The sequence below is a fragment of the Thalassophryne amazonica genome, chromosome 3, assembly GCF_902500255.1.
Source record: "Thalassophryne amazonica chromosome 3, fThaAma1.1, whole genome shotgun sequence".
NCBI classification, from domain to species: Eukaryota; Metazoa; Chordata; class Actinopteri; order Batrachoidiformes; family Batrachoididae; genus Thalassophryne; species Thalassophryne amazonica.
The window spans coordinates 6,558,503-6,582,720 of record NC_047105.1 but is presented as its reverse complement, the minus strand read 5'-3'; the positions used below and the strand labels follow the sequence as shown (position 1 = coordinate 6,582,720).

Genomic DNA, 24,218 nt, shown 5'->3' with positions numbered 1-24,218 from the left:
ATCAAAGTCAAAAGACATCTGCACAGGTAAAAGCTCTCCACTTATTGTGCTCAAATTCATATTTTAGAAATGACTCTGTCCTGATAACAACATTAACCTCTTAACGCCTGAATTTATATAGCTGTATATAAAAAAATGTTTTGTGTGTGTGTTTGCCTTTAAGTATATAAATAATGTTGAGATTATTAATTACACTTTTGCACAAAAAATAAATAGTAATTTTGGTATTTTGGTAATAATTTATGTTATAATGTTATAATAATAATAATGGTATGTTGCAAATTTGTGACAACAGGCATACTGGTCAATTTGGTATGTTGCATATTTGAGTCAAATATTGTAGCATATATGTGACAACAGGCGTTAAGGGGTTAAAGGCAATTACATATTTTGACATAATTACAAGGTGAAATGTCTATATTAAAAAAAAATCACGAGGTTTATATCACAGAAATCCTACTTTACAATCACCCTGCAGTCATTTTTAAATTATTTCCTGTTGCATTTATAATAAACATTTGTATTTATTTACAGTGTCTGTTTTTCTGGCTGAAATGAGATATAAATAATCTACCAGACTTACAAATGTACAATTTTCCATGTTATTTTATTTGTCTAAAAATAAATGTCCAAGGTTCCTTATGTAAACAAGAAATTATCTAATCTGAAATAACATGTGGTTTTAATTTACAGATGAAAGGTTTCTAAAGAACCATTTATTGATTTATTTAGCCATTTTAATTACAAGTGTTCTAAACTTTTTTTTTAACAGTAATCAGAAATTATGAGGTAAACAACAACAACAAAAACATTTCCAAGGATTTTTCTTCAGAAAACTGCTCTATAAGTGAACAGTCCTGTCACACATTTCTGTTTTGTAGAGATCAGTGGTTTCTGCCACTAGTTTTCCGTGTTTTGGCCTGACGCATCGTTCCTATTGGACAGCACAAAGCTACGTCACAGCTCAGAGCGTCGAACGTTGGATTGGGTTGAACTTTGACTGCGTCAGCCTGCCGACAAGCGGCAAGGCGCACTCCCGTCAGAAGCGTCGCTTTAGCTTGGCTTTTGATGCGACACTTCTGACGCATCTAAAAAGCAAGGCATCTCATTGAAAATAATGCTTTTTAGACCGATTCCTGATGCCTCTGACGCTTCCGACGCGTTCAATGTGAAAGGCCCATTAGAGTCTTGTCTGAGGATACAGACAGGAAGCATGAAGCAAATTCCTACAATCAAACCGTGGTCTACAGGTTGGTAGTCCAACTGTTTTTTTTAAGCAATCAAGGTCACTAGCGATAAATAACTGAACTCATTTTCACTAAATTGGCCATTTTTCCAAATATTGATTAATGACCAATCATAATCCAAATGAAGCAGATACACCCATTAATAGGCCCAAAGTACGTGCCAAGTTTGATCAGATTTGATTAAGCATTCTTAAGACAGCTTGCTAACATAACACATACACAGATAGAGACCGCGGGAAATGTACAAAAACACGCCTTCAGTGGCCTCAGAGTTAAGCTTTATAGGTTTTCCTTTCATTAAACTGACGAGGGTCCAGTTTTTAAAACATGGCCTTCTCAGATCCACAGAGAAACACAGACTTTGTTATGGATAACAACACACTTTAAACACGCACAACGACAGCATGAAAGTCTGCTTGGCCGGCGTCCACATGGATAATGCTAACAGCAGGGAGCACAAGCATTCTTCAGCTATTAATAAAACCTGTGGCACTCCAGCGCACACTCAGGCTCGCCTCGCCACAAACACAATCAACAGCTATGTAGCAGCACGGCGGTGACTAACGTGTGACCTGGGAGAGTCCAGATAATTCTACCCTCAGTGGACACAATGTGCACACAGCTCCTCTCAACATGCACACAGACTCAAACTCCAACACACACGCACACAATGACCTGCCATCCATACGCGCAGCGTTTTCTTTGCTCTATTCCAACAGTGAGCACAACTGGTTTCACTGTGCACAGTTTCTACACTCACAGCCACAAAAGCCTGTATCTCCTTCAGAGTAGTCTGGATGTCTTGGTGGCTTCCCTTACCTGACAGCATTTTTGCGGTTTTCACTCCATAAGATTTAGTCACAGATAGTCCAAACCATACCTTTTGGAATCTTTATGATCTGACAAATAATGGGGTATACTTTTCAATATGATTGGGGCATTTTTAAATTTTGTCCCGTGTGTAATTCGTCATTCATGCCGGGACGGCCACCATACATTATTGTGTAAGTTACAGTGCTACACTAGGCCGGATTGTGTCGTTAAGTCCCCTTAAGTGGTTCTGACTAGATCAAAATTGGCTCATGGATTGTATTCCTCTTCCATCACAATGACAATGTTAGTATCATTAGCAACATAACAGGTCTAAAAGCTGGCTGTCTACTTCTACCCACACACCAACAACAGTATTTTTTTTTTTTTGTTAAGTCATGGATCAGTATGACGCGATGAGGATGCTTACTCGCTTCGCCGGCGTGCCTCCATCCCATCAGGCAGGAAGAGTTTGATTGTTGACACGATGCAGCCATGGGTGACTGGAGACACAAACACACAAGAATGTCAAAAATGTGACACTTCAGTACTTGGGTGCAGTATTTGCTCTGTTCCTGAGGTAAGAGTATTAGAATTATTATTTATTACTGCAGCCAGGTGACGCTGCGTGAAGACGCCAGTTCTGGTGGCCACTACGGTCGTCTATGTGGTAACTCTGGGGCTAATTGTGAGTGTTTTTAAGGCGGTGTTAAATATGCTAGGCTTTATGTTTCCCTCCAATACCATGTCTCTCTCACTACATTATAAGATTAACTCCAATAAACCACCTAACAGACTGAACCTTAAAGTGCCAGTTCACCCAGCTTATAAACATCATTCAGCACCAACTGCACCAACCGCTCACTTTTTATGAACACATTAATAATCAAGCCTCCAAAGACTGTGTCATGAGAGACATTCTGCTTTCCACTAATTCCCTCCTTACCTTGTGCTCCTTAATTAAAAACAGCAGTCGCAGAAGGAGGACAGGTTTTCTATTGTGCTTTTCAAATCCAGCAGATGCTCAAAGTGCTTTATAACGACGCCTCACATTTGCTTCCCAGGCTAAGGCCGGTGCCCATTTTTACAGGTGGGTGGACTGAGAAGATGCAGATTAAGTGCCTTGTCCAAGGACTTGGATGGGTAGCATGAGCAGGATTCAAACCCAGGTCTACACACTTGCACCCACAGAACTACCTGCTCCAGCAGCCTCAGATGGCCACAAAATACTAACACCAAGCAGGGATGTTTTAAGACCTCAAAGAGCCCAGGTTCTACAACAGTGATTCCCAACCCTGAGGGCCAGGAATGGGAATCGTTGTTCCAGAGTATATTCTATAAAATATTAGATACCCTGAGACTAGCAAGACAGCATACGATTAATGGAGTCAGTCAGTGAGCAAGTCTGTAAAATGTAAAGGCCCATAACCCTCTGCTCCATCAAGACACCCCCCCCCCCCCCCCCCCCCACACACACACACAGATTTCAATGTTAACAAATATAGGCCCTACTCTATCAAATGCAACTAAAAAACATTGGGGTCTTGATGGCGCTGGCCACCAGGAGGCGCCAAAGTACTCAACTTGCCTAATTTTGAGGAAGTTTAGCACCACCTGGTGGCCCCCGCCATCAGTCTTTTTTAGCGAAATTTGCAGGAGTAGACAAACTAACATCTCTACTTTATATAACACTTTCCAGAATTTTTGGGACACCTCTGATACTGGTTTGATAACCTTTTTTAATCAGGTCATTGAACACATGCTCGCTAACCCAACTGCATGAATTACCACATGAATGCATGTATGATCTGATGATATTTTCTTGTGATTCTCCTTCCCTTATGTACAGTCAATCAATACATGTGTATTGGTATCAGTTGCTATGGCAACAAGCTTGTGAACATGTCCTGTTCAATAGAACGTAAGAATTTTCCTGAAGTTATTTTTCCCATACCTAAATCCTCAAGTCTGCCAAGGGAAAAGGCAATTTGAGGCACATCCAATTAAATCATGCATGAACTCTTGTACTGTAGATGATGCAGAGACGTAGAGAGACAAATGTCTGACCAGTGACCTGATTTTAAAGGGGTCCAATCAATATAAGAGGAGTCCCCAAAATTTTGCCAACTGTTATATAAAGGAGAGATGTTAGTTTATCCACTCCTGCAAATTTCGTTAGTCTTTGTGAAGCCTTGTTGCTAATCGTTGGGTCCTGGTGATCACTAGAGGCCACTGCTGCTGGTTTAGAAATATTTAAGAGCAGCTCGTGTTTCTGGAAAAGTAAAACAATCAGTCCAGTAAAGACCAAAATAATTAATATCGACTCATCTGTGGCGAATGTGAAAAGGAAGAACTGACAGACTGTCTCGAGTGTCTGGTGGACTGGACAGCCTGCTGTTTTCTTTGGACCAAAGTCTTCAGTGAAAACCTTAACCACAAAATGTACCAGCAAAACAGAGATCTGGACCAGTCCCATCTGGACTGACTGTTATTGAGACTCGATTTGTCCGTGTTCATCAATTTCTTTTTTTTCTTTTTTTTTTTACTTTTTTCCCCTGAGATGGACTTTTTGAAGTTTCCGTTTTATTCTGATCACATCATCTTACAAGTTTCCCAAAATGTCACACTGTGCGAGTTTACATTCTGCCACAAACCTTTGCGGGTGTTCTCCGTGACGTCGACACCGAACTGTATGACATCACCGGAGAGAACCTCACAGGGCGGACTCTCCTCCGAGCCGCGACTCAACCTCTGGCTGTTGATGAAGGTGCCGTTGCTGCTCTTCGTGTCCTGCAGGTAGAACTGAAACAACGCAGAACACGTCAGATACACGCCAAGAACAGCAGCACAAAAGAAACCATTACAACCCAACAACAGCATTTGTAAACAGTGAAATCAGCTAATACACAGATCATTACTAGCTGTAGCTTCTAAAATACTATGATTTACAGTTTTATGTCATTTTCAACGAGGAATTGTGGACTGTTGGCTGGATAAAACAAGACACCTGAAGAGATCAGTTTAGACTGTAGTAAATATCGCATTTACTGGAGTATAAGACATGTTTGTTTTAATAGTTTGGGAGATCCTATGACTTACATGTTGGGGGATCCTTTCCTTACAACAACAACTCAAACATAAATTAAAGAGCTAAAAATACAGGTGAAAAAGGTGCTAGTTATACTCCAGTGCAACTTACATATGGTTTTTTTAACAGGTGGGATTTATACTCTGAAAAATATAGTACTTAAAAATTCTTAGTTTCACAAAACAAAAACAAAACCAATTAACAGTTTGATAGTTTTAACACTATGTCACAAGACACAAATGAAGCTAAATAGACTGCATTACAAGTCATATGGCAGCTATTCTCATTATGCTTCAACCACGTTGGGAGATTGAACAAAATATAATAATACGAGAAGCAAGTGCATGAAAAGTCCATTAAAACCATTTTTAAACACTCATGAATGCTAATCCATGGACTCACACCGGCACCAGCAGGCCTCACAGTTTATGTCTTCATGCAATATCAACAGTTTATCTGTTGATTTACAGGAACGTTTAGCATTTTCTAAAAGACTTATTTTCACTTAAATGTAGCTAAGTTAACACTTGCATTAAAACAGGGATAACATCAATTGCTAGCTAGTTGAAAACAAGAGAAATGTGTTCATATAAATTTGTTGATATCTGTTGACCATTATAGGTCACACAAAGGTTTCAACACTTGTATTTATTGATTTATTCTCCTTTCTGGTGCCGTGACAAGAAAAAAAAAAAAAAAATACAGCTAAAATAGACTCCTGATCAACAGCGTCATCTTTCACTCGCACTGATTAAATTTGCGTTCATTGTCAGTAAACCACACAGCGATACAGATAACCTGATTAATCTTCAAACTAAGACATGATTATCAAAGTCAACAGTTGCAGACAGACTGTTTTTAGTCATAATTCAGCACAATGAGGTGAAAACAGGAAGACCTCAGAGAGACAGTAAAATGAATAAAGCTGTCAAAAAATGAGTCTCTAAAATCTGTCAGCTGCAGCAGGAGCTCACAACATTTAAACGAGCTGAATGAACTTCAAACCATTTGTGCACATCAAAACACATTCACACACAGAAATAAATGTAGAAAATAATTCATAAGGCAACATTACACACGGTCTGCAATCTGATCCAGATCCCCGAGATCTGAGTGTCTGCTTCATTCATCAGGTGTCCCACTCAGAATCACTGTCCGCCCACCGAGAGAGAGCAGGAGAGACTGAACACCTCACACAGACAACCACGGGTTTAATTCACCACATGACTGCAGACCGATTCACAGCCCTGTCCCCATGGTAACCCAGAGAGAGGGAGGGAGGAGACTGAGGGGACGCTATTCCATCCAGCAACACACACACACACACACACGGGTCTCTCATGTTTACATCTCAGAAATCATCAATGACCTGTGGACAGACAGCTGTGACTCATGAAAAACACACACACACACACACACACACACACACAACTGCTTTTCTGTAGTAGGTGTAATAACGGATCTACACTGAAGGATACTCGTGAAAACAGTTGAACAGATGAAGTGGTTGGCAATCATTAGCTGGTTTCCATGACAGGTTTACAGAGTTACAGAAAAAAAAAAAAACTGTTGAGTGGTGGAATGCAACTGCAGGATTTTCTCGTGATGACCGTCATTCCAGTGAAACTCTCCAGAGAACAGTAATTCCAGTCATCATGGCAGTGGATGGCTGAGTCCCGCTAAAAGGTGACATTTTCTTGTTTTTTCAAATTCATTTTTGCCATAATATCATCTATGAAAACACTGAACAAGCTCGCAGTCTCCAGTGTGCCACATATTTCAGAATGTCACGCGACACTTTCTGTACAGTATGTGATCAAGAAAAGCAGTTTTGCTAAATATGGCCTTTCCAAATAACCCCCCCACCCAAAAAATACCTTGTGTGATGCAAGCATAAAGACTTCAACATTTGATTTGTTGTTGTTTAAATATGTATTTCCATGAAGCCTATTTTTCACCTTGCCTCTGTCTCTTGTATCTCTTGTAGCTAATGTGAACAAGGGGTGACATGGGTCCCAGCCATGTTTGACAGCATTGTAAACAATACAATCAGAACACCCCCTGCTGGACAAACTACATAATGTAAACACCATTTACAACAGCCAAAGTGTGTTTATGCAACAGTTTGTATCATTTTCTGCTGCTTTTACAGGTCAGGATTGCAGTGTAAGTCGCAGTGGAAACCAAACAGATCAGCACACATTTCCCTATCCTCAGCATTCCCAAAGTGTATCTGCGGTTTTCCCAAGCCAGCTGGGTCTTCCACAGGGCCTTCTCCCAGTTGGACATACCTGAAAGACCTCCCTCACCAGATACCCAAACCACCTCAGCTGGCAGTTTTTGATGTGAAGAAGCGGCGGCTCCACTCAAAGTCCTTCCTGGATGGTCCAGCTTTTCACCCTGTCCAGGAGCATAAGCCCAGATATCCAAGGAAGGAATCTCATTTCTGCTGCTTGTATCCACAAATTTATTCCTTCAGTCATTACCAAACATCCTTGACCATACGTGAGGACAGGAGTGTAAAGCTACTAGTCAATCGATAGCTACACTTTCCGGCTCAACTTTTTTTTTGCACAGTTTGGCTGCAGACAGACTGGGCACTCTGACTTCTCTTCTACTTGTTGTTGTGCTGAGCTGAAGGGCTGTGCTCTGAGTTCTGTTATAGTTTATCTTTCCTCCCTTGACCGCAAGATGCGTGCACACACCGTCCTTGAGCAAATGTGGAGATGTCTGGAGTTCTACTTGATGTTGACATGTCCTGGACTTATGTCCTTTTTTAACTGTGATGAGAGAGTCTGAGGAGAGAAAGGAACTAACTGCCTGCAGACAATTTTTTTCTTTTCTTTCCTCCTTTGACTACAAGATGCATGTGCGCGCGTGAACGAACGTCCATGAGTGGACTAGAGATGTCCGGACTTTTTACTGGATATTTCTGGCAATCAGTCTGCATTTTTTTTTCTGTGGTCTTTTTTTTTTTTTTTTCAGTGTGTAGTTTTTACTGCATTAAGTACACGGTATGAAAACAATCCTGTGTGATTTATACTGCGGGAACAATGGAACACAGCAGGAATCATAAATTGGCTTCGAGTCACACCAGGTAACGCCTCTTTGCCCCAACTTGCGCTGGAACCACTTCCTTTCTGCGTCGAGCACAGGACGCCAAAAAAATTAAACATGTTTAATTTTTCGGCGCCCGACTTGCTTCCTCCTTTGTGCCCCTCGCGCTGTTGTGGCACCGAGCTGCATCGTCTCGGCTCTGACTTGCTTCCGCACGGCGTCATCATAATGACACAGGGCGCAACTGGGAGCAACCGGGAGCACCCCCGGTGTGAAAGGGGCTTAATCAACTGTTTCTGCATCGCTGCTTTGCTTTGAAACTTGGTTCATTGTTTCGCTCCTCAGGAGCGGCAACTCCGCTTCTTAACCCCTCTCAAAGCCATTAAAATATGTTAATCAGGGGTCACTTTTGTGCAGATTAAAAGTGACTAAGTGGGACTCCTGAATTGTTGCAAGAAAGAAACAATTGTCCTCCGTTCCATTGCTCCAAACGCTGCACCGCTCTCTGCTAAGTCGAGTCCGCTCGGATTTTATAACGTCAAAGCGAATTGCTGTTTAAATCAAATTACACCTCTTTCCAAATGCTGTAACACAAACAAACTGCAATTGAACAAAATGTTTTTTTCTTCCTCCCAAAATGAGACGTCCTATGCTGACGCACAGCAGCCAGCTGAGCTCAGCTCAGAGGTGTGGAGAGACATTCATGCCAAAATGTCTGAAAGGAAATGCTTTTGACAAAAACTACAGATTGTATTTTTATTTATGTCCAGAATTTAAGGATCCAGTGACCAATTTCATATTTATTTACTTTCAGACTCAAAATGTTGTTGACATAGAAAACCTGTAAAGCCTACTTTTAGTACAAAGAAAATTCACAGGAGGTATTGATAAGCAGAATCGATAAGGAATCGGATCGATAAGTGGAATCGATAGATAAAATCTTATCAATACACTGAGCAACGATAGCTACAGTTGAAGCCTTCAAACATTTTGTGAATTCTGAAGAGAGCTCTCTCTCGCTGTGTGTGTGTGTGTGTGTGTGTGTGTGTGTGTGTGTGTGTGTGTGTGTGTGTGTGTGTGTGTGTGTGTGTGTGTGTGTGTGTGTGTGTGTGTGATAAAATCTTGATGGCAGACTGTGTTGACAGCTTCCCTCTTCCTGCCTGAGGAAGTGTTGACAAGACTCTGGGTTAGTTACATCACCAAATGGTCAAAGGAGCTTCTTCACCTGTCGGCTGAAGATCCTCTGTTCAACTCTTAAGTCAAAACTCTTCTTAAAAAGTGCATCTTCATTCTCAGAAGTAAATATTTCACCAACATTAAAGATTCCTAGAGATCACTCCACAACTTGACCAAAAGGGAGTTATAATAGTGACTAACATAACCAGAACTACAAACCAAATTTCAATTCCTTAAAAAAAAAAAAAAAAAAAAAAAAAAAAAAAGATTTAAAATGTCCCAATATTTACACAAAATGTGTGAATGGACATGCTGGACTCCGAAAAATGATGCCCACCTCTTCCACCATTCGGTGGCTTTTCAGTCGTGTGACTATCCGAGAAATTGGGTGGGGCATGTCACAACATGTCCTGTGAGACTTCAACACGAAGGCGCTTTTGCTGCGCCATCAGCTTCGTGCCGATGAATTTCGCTGCAACTCTTCATGGCAAAATCTTCTTTCACAGTGGAATGTGCCGAAAAAGTGCTGATCTCCACCTCTTCTGCAATTTTTCGGACAGTCACACGATGGTCCCACATCACCACAGCGTTCACTTTGGAAATGATCTGGTCATTTCGGCATGTTGATGGCCGCCCAGAGTGCAGCTCGCTCTCCACCGCTGTGCGGACATCTTTAAACCGGTTGTACCGCTCCTTAATCTGTGTGATACCCATAGCATCGTCACCGAAAGCCGTCTGAATAATCCGAATGGTTTCCACCTGGCTGTCGCCCAGTTTCTGGCAAAATTTGATGCAGTTGCGCTGCTTCAGTCGTTCCGCCATTTTCCTTGGAATGAAAAAACGCAGAGCGCACGACACACACCTCACACAAAGGCTGCTTACCAGGAAATGACACAATCGACAGGCGTGAAAAAATTCACACATGCGTACGAAGGTTCAAGGTTTGCTCATGCAAGCACACGTGATTCAAATCCATCAGGATTTTGAAAAAAATTAAAAGGTCGGATATCCTTTCTAACAGACCTCGTATTTTTCCAATTGTGACAGTAGGACAAAAAAACAAAGTGAGCTGAGATGGTGGACGTGTCATTTCTTCTTCAGCTATTTACAGAACAGCTTTGCACTCCAACCCCACCAACTTTAGTGCCATCGCAGTCGTCACAAAAGAACACGCAGACTATTGAAATCCAAGGCATGTGGACCGTCTGCTGCAGGACTGGCCAAATCCACATCCGCGTCAAGCAAAGAGCCAGCCAGCATTAAGCAGCGAACATATGTCACACACTAACAGGACGAGCTGCCTGAGAAAGCAAACACACACACACACACACTGGACTAAATGTGTTTTCTTCTGCTAATACTTTTAATCTAAGGCCTGAATTACTCCTCCGTTCGGAGTAAATCTGATCTCACCTGAGAGTTAAACGAATGCTATGCCTAATTTACAGCAGGGTGTGTGTGTGTGTGGCCTCAAAGTAACCCAACAACTAGACAAACAACACAAACTGTCCAGCGGCACAAACAAAACCTGAAGTGCACAGAAACGATCCAACCTGTTCATACGTGCCGACACGGCCATGTTCCGGTAACGCCCTAAAAACTCCATCACCAACTGCAGGTTTGTCACTCCTTTAATCTGCAGGAGCAGCTATGGCCACAGACAAAAAAATGCAGATTTCCCCGTCTTTACAAGTGTTAAGAATTTGTTTCGTTTGTTTTGACTTGCTTTGCTTCAAATAAGACAACTTTTAAATGTATTATCTCAGTCACTCATTTTAAAAACAGTAAAATGTCTTTAATGTGATGATCGACTAGCTGGCTTTACATAAACACAGGTCCGGAGTACAAGTCACAGGGTTTGGGAGGTCCTGTGATTTATACCAAAATATCACATCTGTTGTTAATAAGAATAACTGCAATGACTACAGGAAAACTCACCTAAACTGTCATTCTATAAACCGGATAGCTGCACTCACCGGACAAAGGCAAAAGTCCCGATGCTTTTGTATGGTTTTCCATCTAATAAACACAGTATATATCAGATTTTGTGTAATGGATTTTCGCTCACGTCAGACAAAAAATCCTGTCCGACTGCAATGCATTTCCATAAAAAAATAAAAAATAAAAAAAAACCCTCGAATGTACCGAATAGATCAGTCTGGACGTGCCCAGTAACAGAAGCATGAAATGGTGTTCAGCACTGACACCAATTCAAGGAAAGTGGGACCATATTTCCTTGATTAAAAGATCAGCCACAAAAGGCTGTGATTTGTCACTTTTCACACCTTTCTCTCCAGCCATATTTTAAAGTTTTTGCAGTGCACACGTTGATTACATTTCGATCGTGGATCAAATACATTTGGCAGAAAAGGCCACAAGTATGGCGAACTTTACAACATGAAGTTGGAAAATGACACTCAAATGACCTGCACTTCATGGAGGAAATTGTATGCTCTACCTGTGATTTGGAGGTACAGTAGATGATTGTAGAAAGAGCTTGTTGAGGGACAATCTAGAAAAGGCATGATCCAGAAAAAGCGCATGAAGGCGGGAGAGGAGAACTTTAAAACTGTCACGCACGTCGACGTCACTGCATGGTCACGGAGTTACAGAGCTGCAGAAGCATGAATTAGGCTTTAGGATTTTAAGGTGCCACTCCACAGTGGACTTAGAAAAAAGAGTGACTTGACCAAATCTAATGTTTTTAATGCACATAATGCCTGCAGCTTATTTATGGCAGGTATTTATTTTTTCAGAGGAATATTTGACTCTGTCATTAAATTAGGCAGGTCCCGCTTCAGGATTCCCGTAGTTTGTTCGGCGCCTCCTGACTATAACTAATCCGTTACATACATATAACGGATTTTGTCAGTTTTATACATTTCACGTCCGTTTTATGCATACAACGGATTTAAATTATAAATGGACAAAATTTACTGGTCCACCTGAATCCATTAAATACAAGTTTTACTGTATTTTGTACAGGGGAATCAAAGCGCTAAACAAAACAAACTAATAATAAAAGAATAAATGACAATAATAACAGCGCTCTGAGAGCACAATATCACCTGCTGACAAATGCTGCTTTGATAGTTTCCAGAGATTCCTCCTAAAAAATGTGAGGAGTTGATTTTAGCATGCAGGCACCAACTCAAAACTAGCAGTGTCTAGGTTTGTTAATCAAGGGTCATAACTCTGCCAAAATGGGTCAATCTTGTACAACATTACAATATGTGTATTATCAACCTATAGCAAGGAATTGCACCAAGTTACAAGAAATTACTACCAAAACTCAGAGGAGCTGATTTCAGAATGCAGGCACCCAAGCATGAAACTGACAGAGTCCAGCTTTGATAATCAATGGGTATAACTCTGGCAAAATGAGCCCAACTGGAACGATATAAAAAAGATGTGCATGATCAAGCTATAACAAGGATTTGTACCAAGTTACATGAAATTCCTACTAAAAACATGAGAGGAGTTGATTTCAGAACGCTTATACCCTTTTTGGGAGGAAGGTAGGGCCAGACAGAAATTGCAATGACATAATTCCCCTTCGGGCCTTTGGCCAGCAGGTGGAAAAGGTACCCTACAACAATGCACAAAAATCCTAAATTAAACAACTGATGATACAGAAAAAAGTGAGACATTCCTAAAAATATGGCACTTTTTCTACAAAATTAAAAACAGGTTCAATTTGGAACATACTGGTTTTCTGTTGTCAAAAACCTACTGATGCATCTGTATTTTGGACTGCTGGTTGGCTGCATCATATCCAAGAGCGTGCGCTGATGCCACACTTCACCACATCCACAGCCACCTTGGATCATGGATGGCAACCACCCAGTCCAGGGTTCTAGCTAGGATAAAATTTTAGCGAAATGGTAATGTTGAGGGAGCGAAGCGACCGGGGGGGTGTGGAAGGGGGGAAGCTTTTGAAAATTCAAGATAAAGCTGGCCATTCTAGGGGTACCCAAAGGGGAAAAGCCAGGTACGACAGCCCAAGTCCCTTCATCATGTCCAGAAGGCTGGGGAGGTTTGTTGAGTGGTGCAATCTCATTCTGGGTTAGCCAGTACATGGCCTTCAGTGAGGCAGTCAGAGTCCATGGACATTTTTAAGTCAAGACTTAAAACCTATTTTTATTGTCTTTTTTATGAGTAGTTTTTATTTTATGTTTTATTCTTTTACTTCTGTTTTTAATTAGGCATTCCAATTTTTTTTATTTATTTATTTAAAAAAAAATTTATGTTGAACTGTTCTGTGTGAGGGACCTTGAGATGGCTTTTGTTGTAATTTGGCACTTTATAATCTGATTAAATTGAACAACATTTTATTGAGTCTTAAAGTAAATAAATATGAAATTGGTTACTGGATCCTTAAACTCTGGACATAATAAACTCTACATGGTGGATCCTTGATCTCTGGCCATAAACAGAAATAAAATCTGTTAGTTTTTGTCAAAAGCATTTCCTTTCAGACATTATTATTGGCATGAATATCTTTCCATACATATGAGCTGCAGCTCTTGCAGCTGTGCTGCAGGTCATGTTTATAAAGAATGCAGCACATCTCATTTTGGGAGGAAAAAACGTTTTAGTCGATTGTAGTTTATTGTCTGTATTGCAACGTTTGTAAGAGGTGTCATTTTATTTAAAGCGGCGATTCGTTTTGAAGTTATTAATTCCGAGCAGACTCTCAGCAGAACAGCGGCGCAGTGTTTGAAGCACGGAACGGAGGACGATTCTCGTTTCTCGACTGCAACAAGAGAAGAGTCCCAGGTTAGTGACTTCAATCCACACAAAAGTGACTCATGATATTTTAATGGCTTTCAGAGGGGTTAAGAAGCGGACTTACCGCTTCTGAAGAGCAGCGAATCAAAGAGCCACGAGCCATTGAATCAAATCAATGCTTCGATTCACGCTTCAAACTGGAGTCACGCTGCAGAAACGGTTGATTACAGACGCTGCATTGAAAATCTTAACTAGAGCCCGACCGATAATGGATTTTTTGAGGCCGATGTCAATAATGATATTTGGATGAAAACAAAAATGCCGATAATCGATAAATCGGCTGATTTGCCGATAAATCAGCCGATATTATTACTGCTATTCAAACGGGCCAACTAGTAAGATATCACTCCTGAAAATCTTTGCTATATCACGAGGTAAATCTGCACTACAATTAGATTTTGGAAAACCATGTGACGGAGAACCAATTCCGATAGGACACTCACATTGCCCACGTCATCACACATCTTCTATGAGGAGTACAAAGATGGCCGACGGTGGATCGAACTTTTCAGCAAAAAAAAAAAAAAAAAAAAAAAAAAAAGTACGTTTGTATCTCATATCATTAAAAAGTTATTTACAATTTAGTAAAGCTTGGTCCCAGCCATCGTATATGACGGCGTCGGCCCCAGAGAGTTAATGGCAAACGGTAGTAATTCCCAGAACCCTTCCAGACGACCAGTGAATCTGAATGTTTCAACCTCTTAGCAGTAAACAAAAGTTTTTCATGCTAGAAATAAGGTCTACACAACGTGGGCTTAATAAAAAGTGTGACCGACGCAATGAAGCACATCTGACACATTACTACATAAACTGAGTTAATCAAACTGAGTTAAACTGAAACTGGAGAAATGTGGGGTGAATGTAATCACAAAGTTATTACAAACAACATCCTTATAAACTTACTTGTATGCTTTTGTCAGCCGATCAGTGCAGCGTGACAGCGAACTACGGTGGGCCGGTGATGAACACATTTAAGCAGGGGTGCAAGCAGCTCTCAGTTGAATGGAGTCAGAGCTCCATCTACTGGACAAACGGTGCAAGGACATTTTACATTACTTCAGTAACTGTTCTGTTTATGAGAAGTTATCGGCGTTCGATCGGTAGAATTTCAGCCGATAGTCTATCCCCAACTCTCCAAAATTACTGTCTGTCGCAGCCAAGATATTTATATTAAAAAATTCTCAAGTTGTAGGAATTCTTTTATTATTATTTGTCTAATTATTCTCAGACTGTTGACACATTACAACTGGGTACATAACGCAGAATGATCCGTTCTGATCATAACCAATCAGAATAGCTCATTAAAAGGCTTTTCTTCCATCAGTATTGGATCAGTGAAACCACTCGCAACAAAAAGCGTGTGATTCCTCTGACTTAGCTTACGAGGTGTCAGTGGAGCAACTGAGCAGCCAGTCTTTGGTGCTGCTGGGATCAGTACCGAGCACAGCACGTTTTAAAAGCACATTAACACACAGCTTCACTGTAACAGCACAATAAGTCCATTTTAGACCATCAACAGTGGATGTCAGCCTCGATGTTTAACAGTGTGGAGCCGATAATTTACAACATGCGTGAAGCATTGCCGTGCACGCCGGGTTAGCCCATATGCTGATTTTATGATGGGGAGCTCTGGACCTTTGGCATTTTTATCCAGGATCATCCCTGAAATTAATGAAATGAGTGACTAGCCGAGGTGCTGTCTTTTACACTGAGAGAGCAACCATGAACATTTCCATCAGGAAGTGGAAACTGACAAGAGCCTAATGCTAGGCGCTAAAGTAAAGCCTTAACTTAAACCGCATGTTTACAGCCACAATTCTGCTTTCTCTCTTAATCAAAAACAACACCTGGGAACAAGAAAACAGAAAATGCGAGCTGCAGACTAACACTCAATACAAATCAAACAGCCAACAGTAACACAAGGAGGGATGATCCATCCTCACAGCTCAGCAAAGAAACTCCTATTTCCACCTGCAGTACAGCAAAACAATCACGACACACGTCAGACTTATGGTCTGGTTTTCCCTGCACGCTCTGATCCATCCACACAGAGCTGACTGAGCGTCTCACTGGTCCAAGAATTCAAAGCACCTGTGCTGTGCTAAATGTCTGCAGACATAGCTGCAAGCTGCACTGTGATGTAATGAATGAGGACACGTTGGCCTGGAGCAGGGAAAGCAGAGTGGACAGAATTACCCACACCACCACAACGCTCGCACACAGCTGCAACAAAGCAGCGGCAATGCGGCACTCTGATTGTTTATTAACAAGACAGTGAATTACGAGCAGCTGGGGTTTTGTTTTTAAATCTCGAGCAGAACTACAACCCCTGGCAAAAATTATGGAATCACCGGCCTCGGAGGATGTTCATTCAGTTGTTTAATTTTGTAGAAAAAAAGCAGATCACAGACATGACACAAAGCTTAAGTCATTTCAAATGGCAACTTTCCGGCATTAAGAAACACTATAAGAAATCAGGAAAAAAAATTGTGGCAGTCAGTAACGGTTACTTTTTTAGACCAAGCAGAGGGAAAAAAATATGGACTCACTCAATTCTGAGGAATAAATTATGGAATCATGAAAAACAAAAGAACGCTCCAACACATCACTAGTATTTTGTTGCACCACCTCTGGCTTTTATAACAGCTTGCAGTCTCTGAGGCATGGACTTAATGAGTGACAAACAGTACTCTTTATCAATCTGGCTCCAATTTTCTCTGACTGCTGTTGCCAGATCAGCTTTGCAGGTTGGAGCCTTGTCATGGACCATTTTCTTCAACTTCCACCAAAGATTTTCAATTGGATTAAGATCTGGACTGTTTGCAGGCCATGACATTGACCCTATGTGTCTTCTTGCAAGGAATGTTTTCAGTTTTTGCTCTATGGCAAGATGCATTATCATCTTGAGAAATGATTTCATCATCCCCAAACATCCTTTCAATTGATGGGATAAGAAAAGTGTCCAAAATATCAACGTAAACTTGTGCATTTATTGATGATGTAATGACAGCCATCTCCCCAGTGCCTTTACCTGACATGCAGCCCCATATCATCAATGACTGTGGAAATTTACATGTTCTCTTCAGGCAGTCATCTTTATAAATCTCATTGGAACGGCACCAAACAAAAGTTCCAGCATCATCACCTTGCCCAATGCAGATTCGAGATTCATCACTGAATATGACTTTCATCCAGTCATCCACAGTCCATGATTGCTTTTCCTTAGCCCATTGTAACCTTGTTTTTTTCTGTTTAGGTGTTAATGATGGCTTCCGTTTAGCTTTTCTGTATGTAAATCCCATTTCCTTTAGGCGGTTTCTTACAGTTCGGGCACAGATGTTGACTCCAGTTTCCTCCCATTCGTTCCTCATTTGTTTTGTTGTGCATTTTCGATTTTTGAGACATATTGCTTTAAGTTTTCTGTCTTGACACTTTGATGTCTTCCTTGGTCTACCAGTATGTTTGCCTTTAACAACCTTCCCATGTTGTTTGTATTTGGTCCAGAGTTTAGACACAGCTGACTGAACAACCAACATCTTTTGCAACATTGCTGTTGTGTGGGCCGCTGAAGAGGAGGTACTGCTGGCCCACCACCACCAGAGGGCGCCCTGCTTGGAGTGCGGGCTCCAAGCACGAGAGGGCGCCAGACCTAGAAGAAGTGACAGCTGTCATTCATCCCCTGCACCAGCTGTCACTCGTTCATCATCGTCACCACCATAAAAGCCGGACTGCAACTCCACCTCCTCGCCGAGAAATCGACTACCAGTACCAAGGTAATTTCTCTGCTGACTAACACTGTGTGTGTAATAACTTGAACTTCTATTGCAGCCGTTTTCCTGGAGTGTTGCCTTATCTGGAGGATTGGCGTTTGGTGTGACAGCGACGGCTTCGCCTCACACCCCATCTCAGATAAGTGGTTGACCAGGAGCTGCACGAGTGTGTGTGATTTGGAGGTGGAGGTGCTCCCTCCCAACTGTGTTTGGACTGTGAATTACTGAGTGTGCGGACTCACACTCACACATCATATCTCTGCTTTCTGCCAGCAGTACCAGGGTCGATAGCCGAAGACAGAGGCCACCTGGGGACTCGGGACTTGGTGGCTCCGGTGTTCTTCAGGCCGTTGGTGGTGGAGGCCATGTGGGACGCGGCTTCTCTCTCGTCGGGGGTCTTCTATCTTCGAGCCTGCCCACACGTCACCTGGTGTTTATTGACTGTGAAGATTCCTGCACATTTCGTTGTGTATTATCACAACATTAAATTGTTACCTTTTGGCTTACTCATTGTCCGTTCATTTGCGCCCCCTGTTGTGGGTCCGTGCTACGACACCTTCCCAACAATTGCGTGATGATTTACCCTCTTTTAAGAGTTTGATAAACCTCTCCTTTGTTTCGATTGACATCTCTCATGTTGGAGCCATGATCCATGTCAGTCCACTTGGTGCAACAGCTCTCCAAGGTGTGATCACTCCCTGTTAGATGCAGACTAACGAGCAGATCTGATCTGATGCAGGTGTTAGTTTTGGGGATGAAAATTTACAGGGTGATTCCATAATTTATTCCTCAGAATTGAGTGAGTCCATATTTTTTTCCCTCTGCTTGGTCTAAAAAAGTAACCGTTACTGACTGCCACAATTTTTTTTCTTGATTTCTTATAGTGTTTCTTAAAGCCAGAAAGTTGCCATTTGAAATGACTTTAGTTTTGTGACATGTCTGTGATCTGTTTTTTTTCTACAAAATTAAACAACTGAATGAACATCCTCCGAGGCCGGTGATTCCATAATTATTGCTAGGGGTTGTAAACATATGTGAAAAATCTGATTTTAACCAATACTGTGATTTGTGTTGTTTATCTAATTGAGCATGCAGTGTAATTATACATCTTCTTCCAACATAAAAGTAATCAGATAAAATGATGCAGTTGAAGTATTTTTGACCAAAAAATAAAATAAACTTCTCACCACTGATCATTTTCTTCATATGAACAGTTAAACATTTGCTTTAACAGTGCTGGGCTGTAACTTCTTGTGTTAACATTAGCGTCACACACGGAGAGAACAGGTTCTGACAGAGTACTCCGCTGTACAGTCCCACTGGATAAGACTGAACTTCTTGCCAAGATGTTGTAAATCTCTGGTACCAAGGTTCTAACAGTCGGCCCAAGTAGCTCAGTGAGGAGATTGAGCGTTCCAGCTTTGCGATTGTACTGAAGACTTTTATGAAAAGCACTCTCACTTTTGCTGCCATTAAAAGTCCTCAATAACCCCTGTCTCACACCAGACATCTGCGCTGTTTAAGGCAAAGTGTCATTTAAATAAAACTTTGATGAGCAGCGTGGTGGTTTTGTTGGAGAGTAGTTTAAGTAGGCTGCTGTGCAGCACCTGAATCAGAGCTGCTAACTTGTGGTCCACGAATGACGTTTGGCCCAGCTTCTATTTGTTTTGAAATAGTTTACTGAGACAAACTTTGAAAAGAAAAAAAAAAATAGTGAGTGCACATGCACCCTGAGAACTGCCAGTTGACTGAGGGTTTTTTGACAATAAATAGTGTTTCCCCTATAGTATCATAGACCTGACAGGTCACCAGGCTAACAACAGCCAAAAATATTTTGTTAACACCACAAATAAAAAATACAACTAAATATCCATTAATTTGGATGTTTTTAATAATTTCAGGACAGCCAGAGCGCTTTGACTCTATATTACTGCAATTTCCGGACAATTGAGCACACCTGAATATAAGCCACATCCACCAACTTTAAAAAGAAAATAATTGTACATATATAGGCCGTACTTGTCTACTATACAAATAATGAATGTTTATGAGTTCAATGGTATGAATATTTCATGAGGTGAAAGCTGGAACAGCTTCACCGAATTAAATATCTGTTGCATTGAAAGAATGTAAAAACAAATATTTGTTTTATATAACGGCTAAAATAGATCCTTGTCATTTGATATTTTATTAATTTATAAACAGAAAAGGGACTCACATTTTGGTGTTCCACTGCCGCTACAGTCCAAATTGTGACATGTAGTCCAGTGATGCTGTGCACTGACTTCAGACTTCCATAAAAAAAGAAAAGACTGTGTAGTCCCTCAGTCCAGCCAAAAATCATGTCAGCTTTTCATCTGAACAGTTCTTCATGCATCCAGACAGCTGACAGCGGAGTGGATATGTGTGTGTATGTGTTACAAAAATTAGCAGTGTCAGTTAGCTCAACTCAATCGTCATCTCGGTAGAGTCATTGCCTCTTGCGCACGCATACCCGGGTCATCGCTTGTGCCCGTGTGTACGAGAGAGAGAAAAAAAACACATCAGAAATTAGTCCAGCTTTTCATTCTAACTTCCTGCTAACAGCCTCCAGACAGCGCAGTGGATTTGCTTTGTGTGTGCACACGCGCATTGTGTGTGTGTGTGTGTATGTGTATGCAGGCACATGTGCGTGAGCGAGTGTGCATGCATGTGCGCATGTGTGCACAGAGTGCAATGGTACCAAACGTATGTAACCAAATTTGCCTGTGTTTGGCGCTGTAACATCCCCAGGAAAAAACAGAAGACTAGAGGATGCCCATAAATGGTGTAAAGGCTAATCCAAAAGCTACCGCTTTCCAATGCGACACAGAGTAAAATAAAGCCTTTTAAGAGAAAGAGGGTCCATGCTGATCATATGAAATAGACTGACTGTGCATTTAAAGCAAAGCAGTGTGTTTGTCTGTTTTTGAAAAACACACGGTCCACTCTCAGCAAAACTCCACTCTTTCTTCTGTGTTTTGCTCAGACTTGCATTGAGTGGCTCGCTTTTTAATTTTCACTTTTTTTGGACAACACACAATGCTTCACAAACACTGTAACTTAAAATAACAACAACAGACTGCGAGGCTTGCATGTCCAGCTGAAATGCATCTGCTGAATTGCAGAGAAAGAGGGATAAAAAAAAAAACAACAACAACAACAACACAGGGACCCAGTCAACCAACCTTAGAGAGAAAAAAAAAAAAAAAAAAAAGGTTTAAATTTACAAGTTGGGGAAAAAAACAAAAAACAAACCACATGCCATCGCCATTTCAGCAACATGGCTGAGAGCACCACAGACACCCAACCAACAGATTACACCTACAGCAGACCGTGCCGGTCCCAGATAGGCCCAGCCACACCAGGTACTGCAAGTCAGTAACCTGATATGGATGATCTCCTGCGCAGAAACCATGATCTGACAGAGCAACTGTGGCGCAAAGCGCCAGTGTCATAGAGAAACTTTTCTTCAGCCACGAGAAGAAATGAAAGTATTTTCAGATGTCATTTTCCAAAATCAGGAGGCTTTGTGGATTATTTTTCCTAAGGATGTGATGATGAATCCACTGAAAGGAACAGGTAAGACTTTATATTTACTCTGTGCGTGAATTTACTCCACATGAGGACTGTGGCTTTCAGCCAATCAATGGACAGCATTAATGGACCTATTTCAACTTATGAGTAAATTACAAATAAGCCTGTAAAAATCCATAAATTAGCCACATCATGGTTTAAGCCACAGTGTTCAAAGCATATAAAGAAAGTAGAAGCTTGTAGGCTGTAAATCACAGTATCTCTCACAAACAACCTTCTGTAAATTTTATTTTTAGGACTGAAACGTTTAATAGAGTAATTCAAATAATTTGATTACAAAAACTGTGAGGCAAATTCTTTGCCTCGAGGCTTAATTTAAAGCTTTAGTACATATGCCAGGCCTGTGTGTGGCGCTGTAACGCTCCCACAAAAAACAGAAGAAGACCATACAGCATGTGCAAAACTAATGTCAGTGCTAATCAATGTAGCAGGTGACGCTACAAGTTTACAAAGCCATACGCCGAGTAAAATGAAGCCTTTTAAGAGAATGGGTCTACGCTGATCGTCTGAAATGGACTTATTGCACATTTAAAGTAAAGCAGTGTGTTGTGTATTTTTTTAAAAACACGGCTTGCTCCACTAGCTGCTCTTCACCTCTACATTCAGATTTTATAAATGTTTTTATCAACAGGCTGTACAGTGGAAACACTGCACTCCACAGCCATTTTTCAAAGGCTGTGTTATTCACCAAGTATTCACAGAAAACAAGGAATTTGACTTTGGTCTGAGCTGCATTCTCTCTGTACGGCATCTATAAATATACACTAAACACTGAATAAATCACAGTAATAAAAAGTGCAAATGAAATGTGCAATAAGAGAAAGAAAAAAAGAATGTCCTGTTGGCAGACTGAAGATTTCACAGACCACCTGAGTTTATGGTTCGGCAAAGCTCCAAACTCTTGAAAATATAAATAATTACCCAGAAAAACAGAGAGAGAGGGAACACCCTAAACTTAAAAATCTGCATGAAGGCACAGCGACATTGTACCATTGCTTAGGGCATATGTACTACAGCGTTTTCGGTTGGTTTGAGTGTTTCCCTGTGGACACAGATATTTCTTGAAACGGTGCTGAGTTTGTGGAACACATTTTGAAAAGGACAAAGACAAAGCTATCCATGTGGACATGGCCTCAGATAAATGAACTGACTGGAGGCTGCAGTCTGTGTCCAGGCTGTGCAGCTGGTGTCAGCCTTCCAGAATCTCCACATGATGACAGACTGTTCACAGACAGACGTGACCTCTCTGCTGCACTTTTAAAAACGATACAGCAGCATGGCAGACCATCCACTCGACCATCAAAAACGGGGCCTAGTGGCACTTCTGTGAGCAGGAACACCTCACAGGATGGGCACCCCGAGTAGGGCAGTCAACATCTTTTTTTTTTAATGACAAAATATCGACTTATAATATCACAACATAATATAACGTGATCAAAAATGAAAATTACTACCAGCAGATACTTCCACACAACACTACACACTGTACCTACAATGTTACAGGTGTGAAGCATTTCACCGATGATGATGAGGGGGAGGAAGCAGTGAGAAACCATCACAATGACATTCCAGTCATAATTCAAACTGTCACAGGTCTGTATTTTCCAGACGTCCCACACCTTCCAGAGTTAGAGGCCCAGCCGAGTCTGATCTGACTCCCCCAATAGCTGCTGCCTAAATAAGAACACACTTGTACTTCCACACCAACCGCACTTGAGTCAATTAACTCATCGTTCTTTGGCTGCTGTCAGAATCAAGGCAGCGGTCCCTGTGGGAGGCTGTGACATCCACAGAGCACAGTGTCACATCGCTAAAGGTCTGAATCCTTAATCACATTTCAGTCTGCCAGAACCAAATGTCAAAAATGTGATATTTTTGCTGGTCAGAAATACAAAGTAAAAGTGTGGCAAATAAAAATGAGTCAAAGTCCAAAAATAACACACTATAACTCATAAATCCAATCAGTGTTAATGCTTAAGGCTGTGACATCATCTGACGGCTTCTCTGCACTGTTAAAAAAATCTCAATTTTTTTTTTTTTTTTTTAAGTGAAACTTGTTTATCACTCAACCGCTGTATTTACAGTCATCTCTATTTACAGCAGTTCAGCGACATCAAGATGCTTTTTCCCTTCCAGGACTCCACATGGCGATCACAGTTTCTACAATTTACACACCAGTTTTTACTTTCACTGCACGTGCAAAGTCATAAATACTCAAGAACATCAGATTAAACACTAAAAGAACAATCACGAAATTATCACACACCACTACTGTTGGTTCATCTTAAGTACTGACCATCAGTCTGTTAACGTACAGACATGTTAAACAGGATGATGACACACACACACACACACCCCATTTCTCAGCTGTACACAGGAACACAGTAGGATCATCCTGAGCCTGTCTCAGCCTGTTCAACGTGTTCTACTCACTGACTGACTGACGCTACGATGCACACATCTCACAGCAGTGGATTTTAAACAAACAGGTTTGGTCGCCCTGCCAAGAATTAGTCAACCTCATCCTAGACCAGAGCACAAGATTCAAGATTATTTGCCATTTGTGCATAAACCAAACAGTCCAGGCACACAGGAATTGTTGCGCAGGGCTCTCTTTGAGCCTATCAGGCCTAAAAACACAGAGGGAACATGACACAAAAAAGT

General features: G+C 41.2%; 1 protein-coding gene across 1 annotated transcript in view; it reads right to left on the bottom strand.

Moving 5' to 3' along the window:
• The window catches only part of LOC117505736 (sarcolemmal membrane-associated protein-like), a 119,770-nt gene that overhangs the window by 87,172 nt on the left and 8,380 nt on the right, over positions 1-24,218 (bottom strand). Inside the window, 2 exon segments of the mRNA XM_034165291.1 lie at positions 2,488-2,560; positions 4,712-4,859. Of these exon segments, the coding sequence (XP_034021182.1) occupies positions 2,488-2,560; positions 4,712-4,859 (221 nt within the window).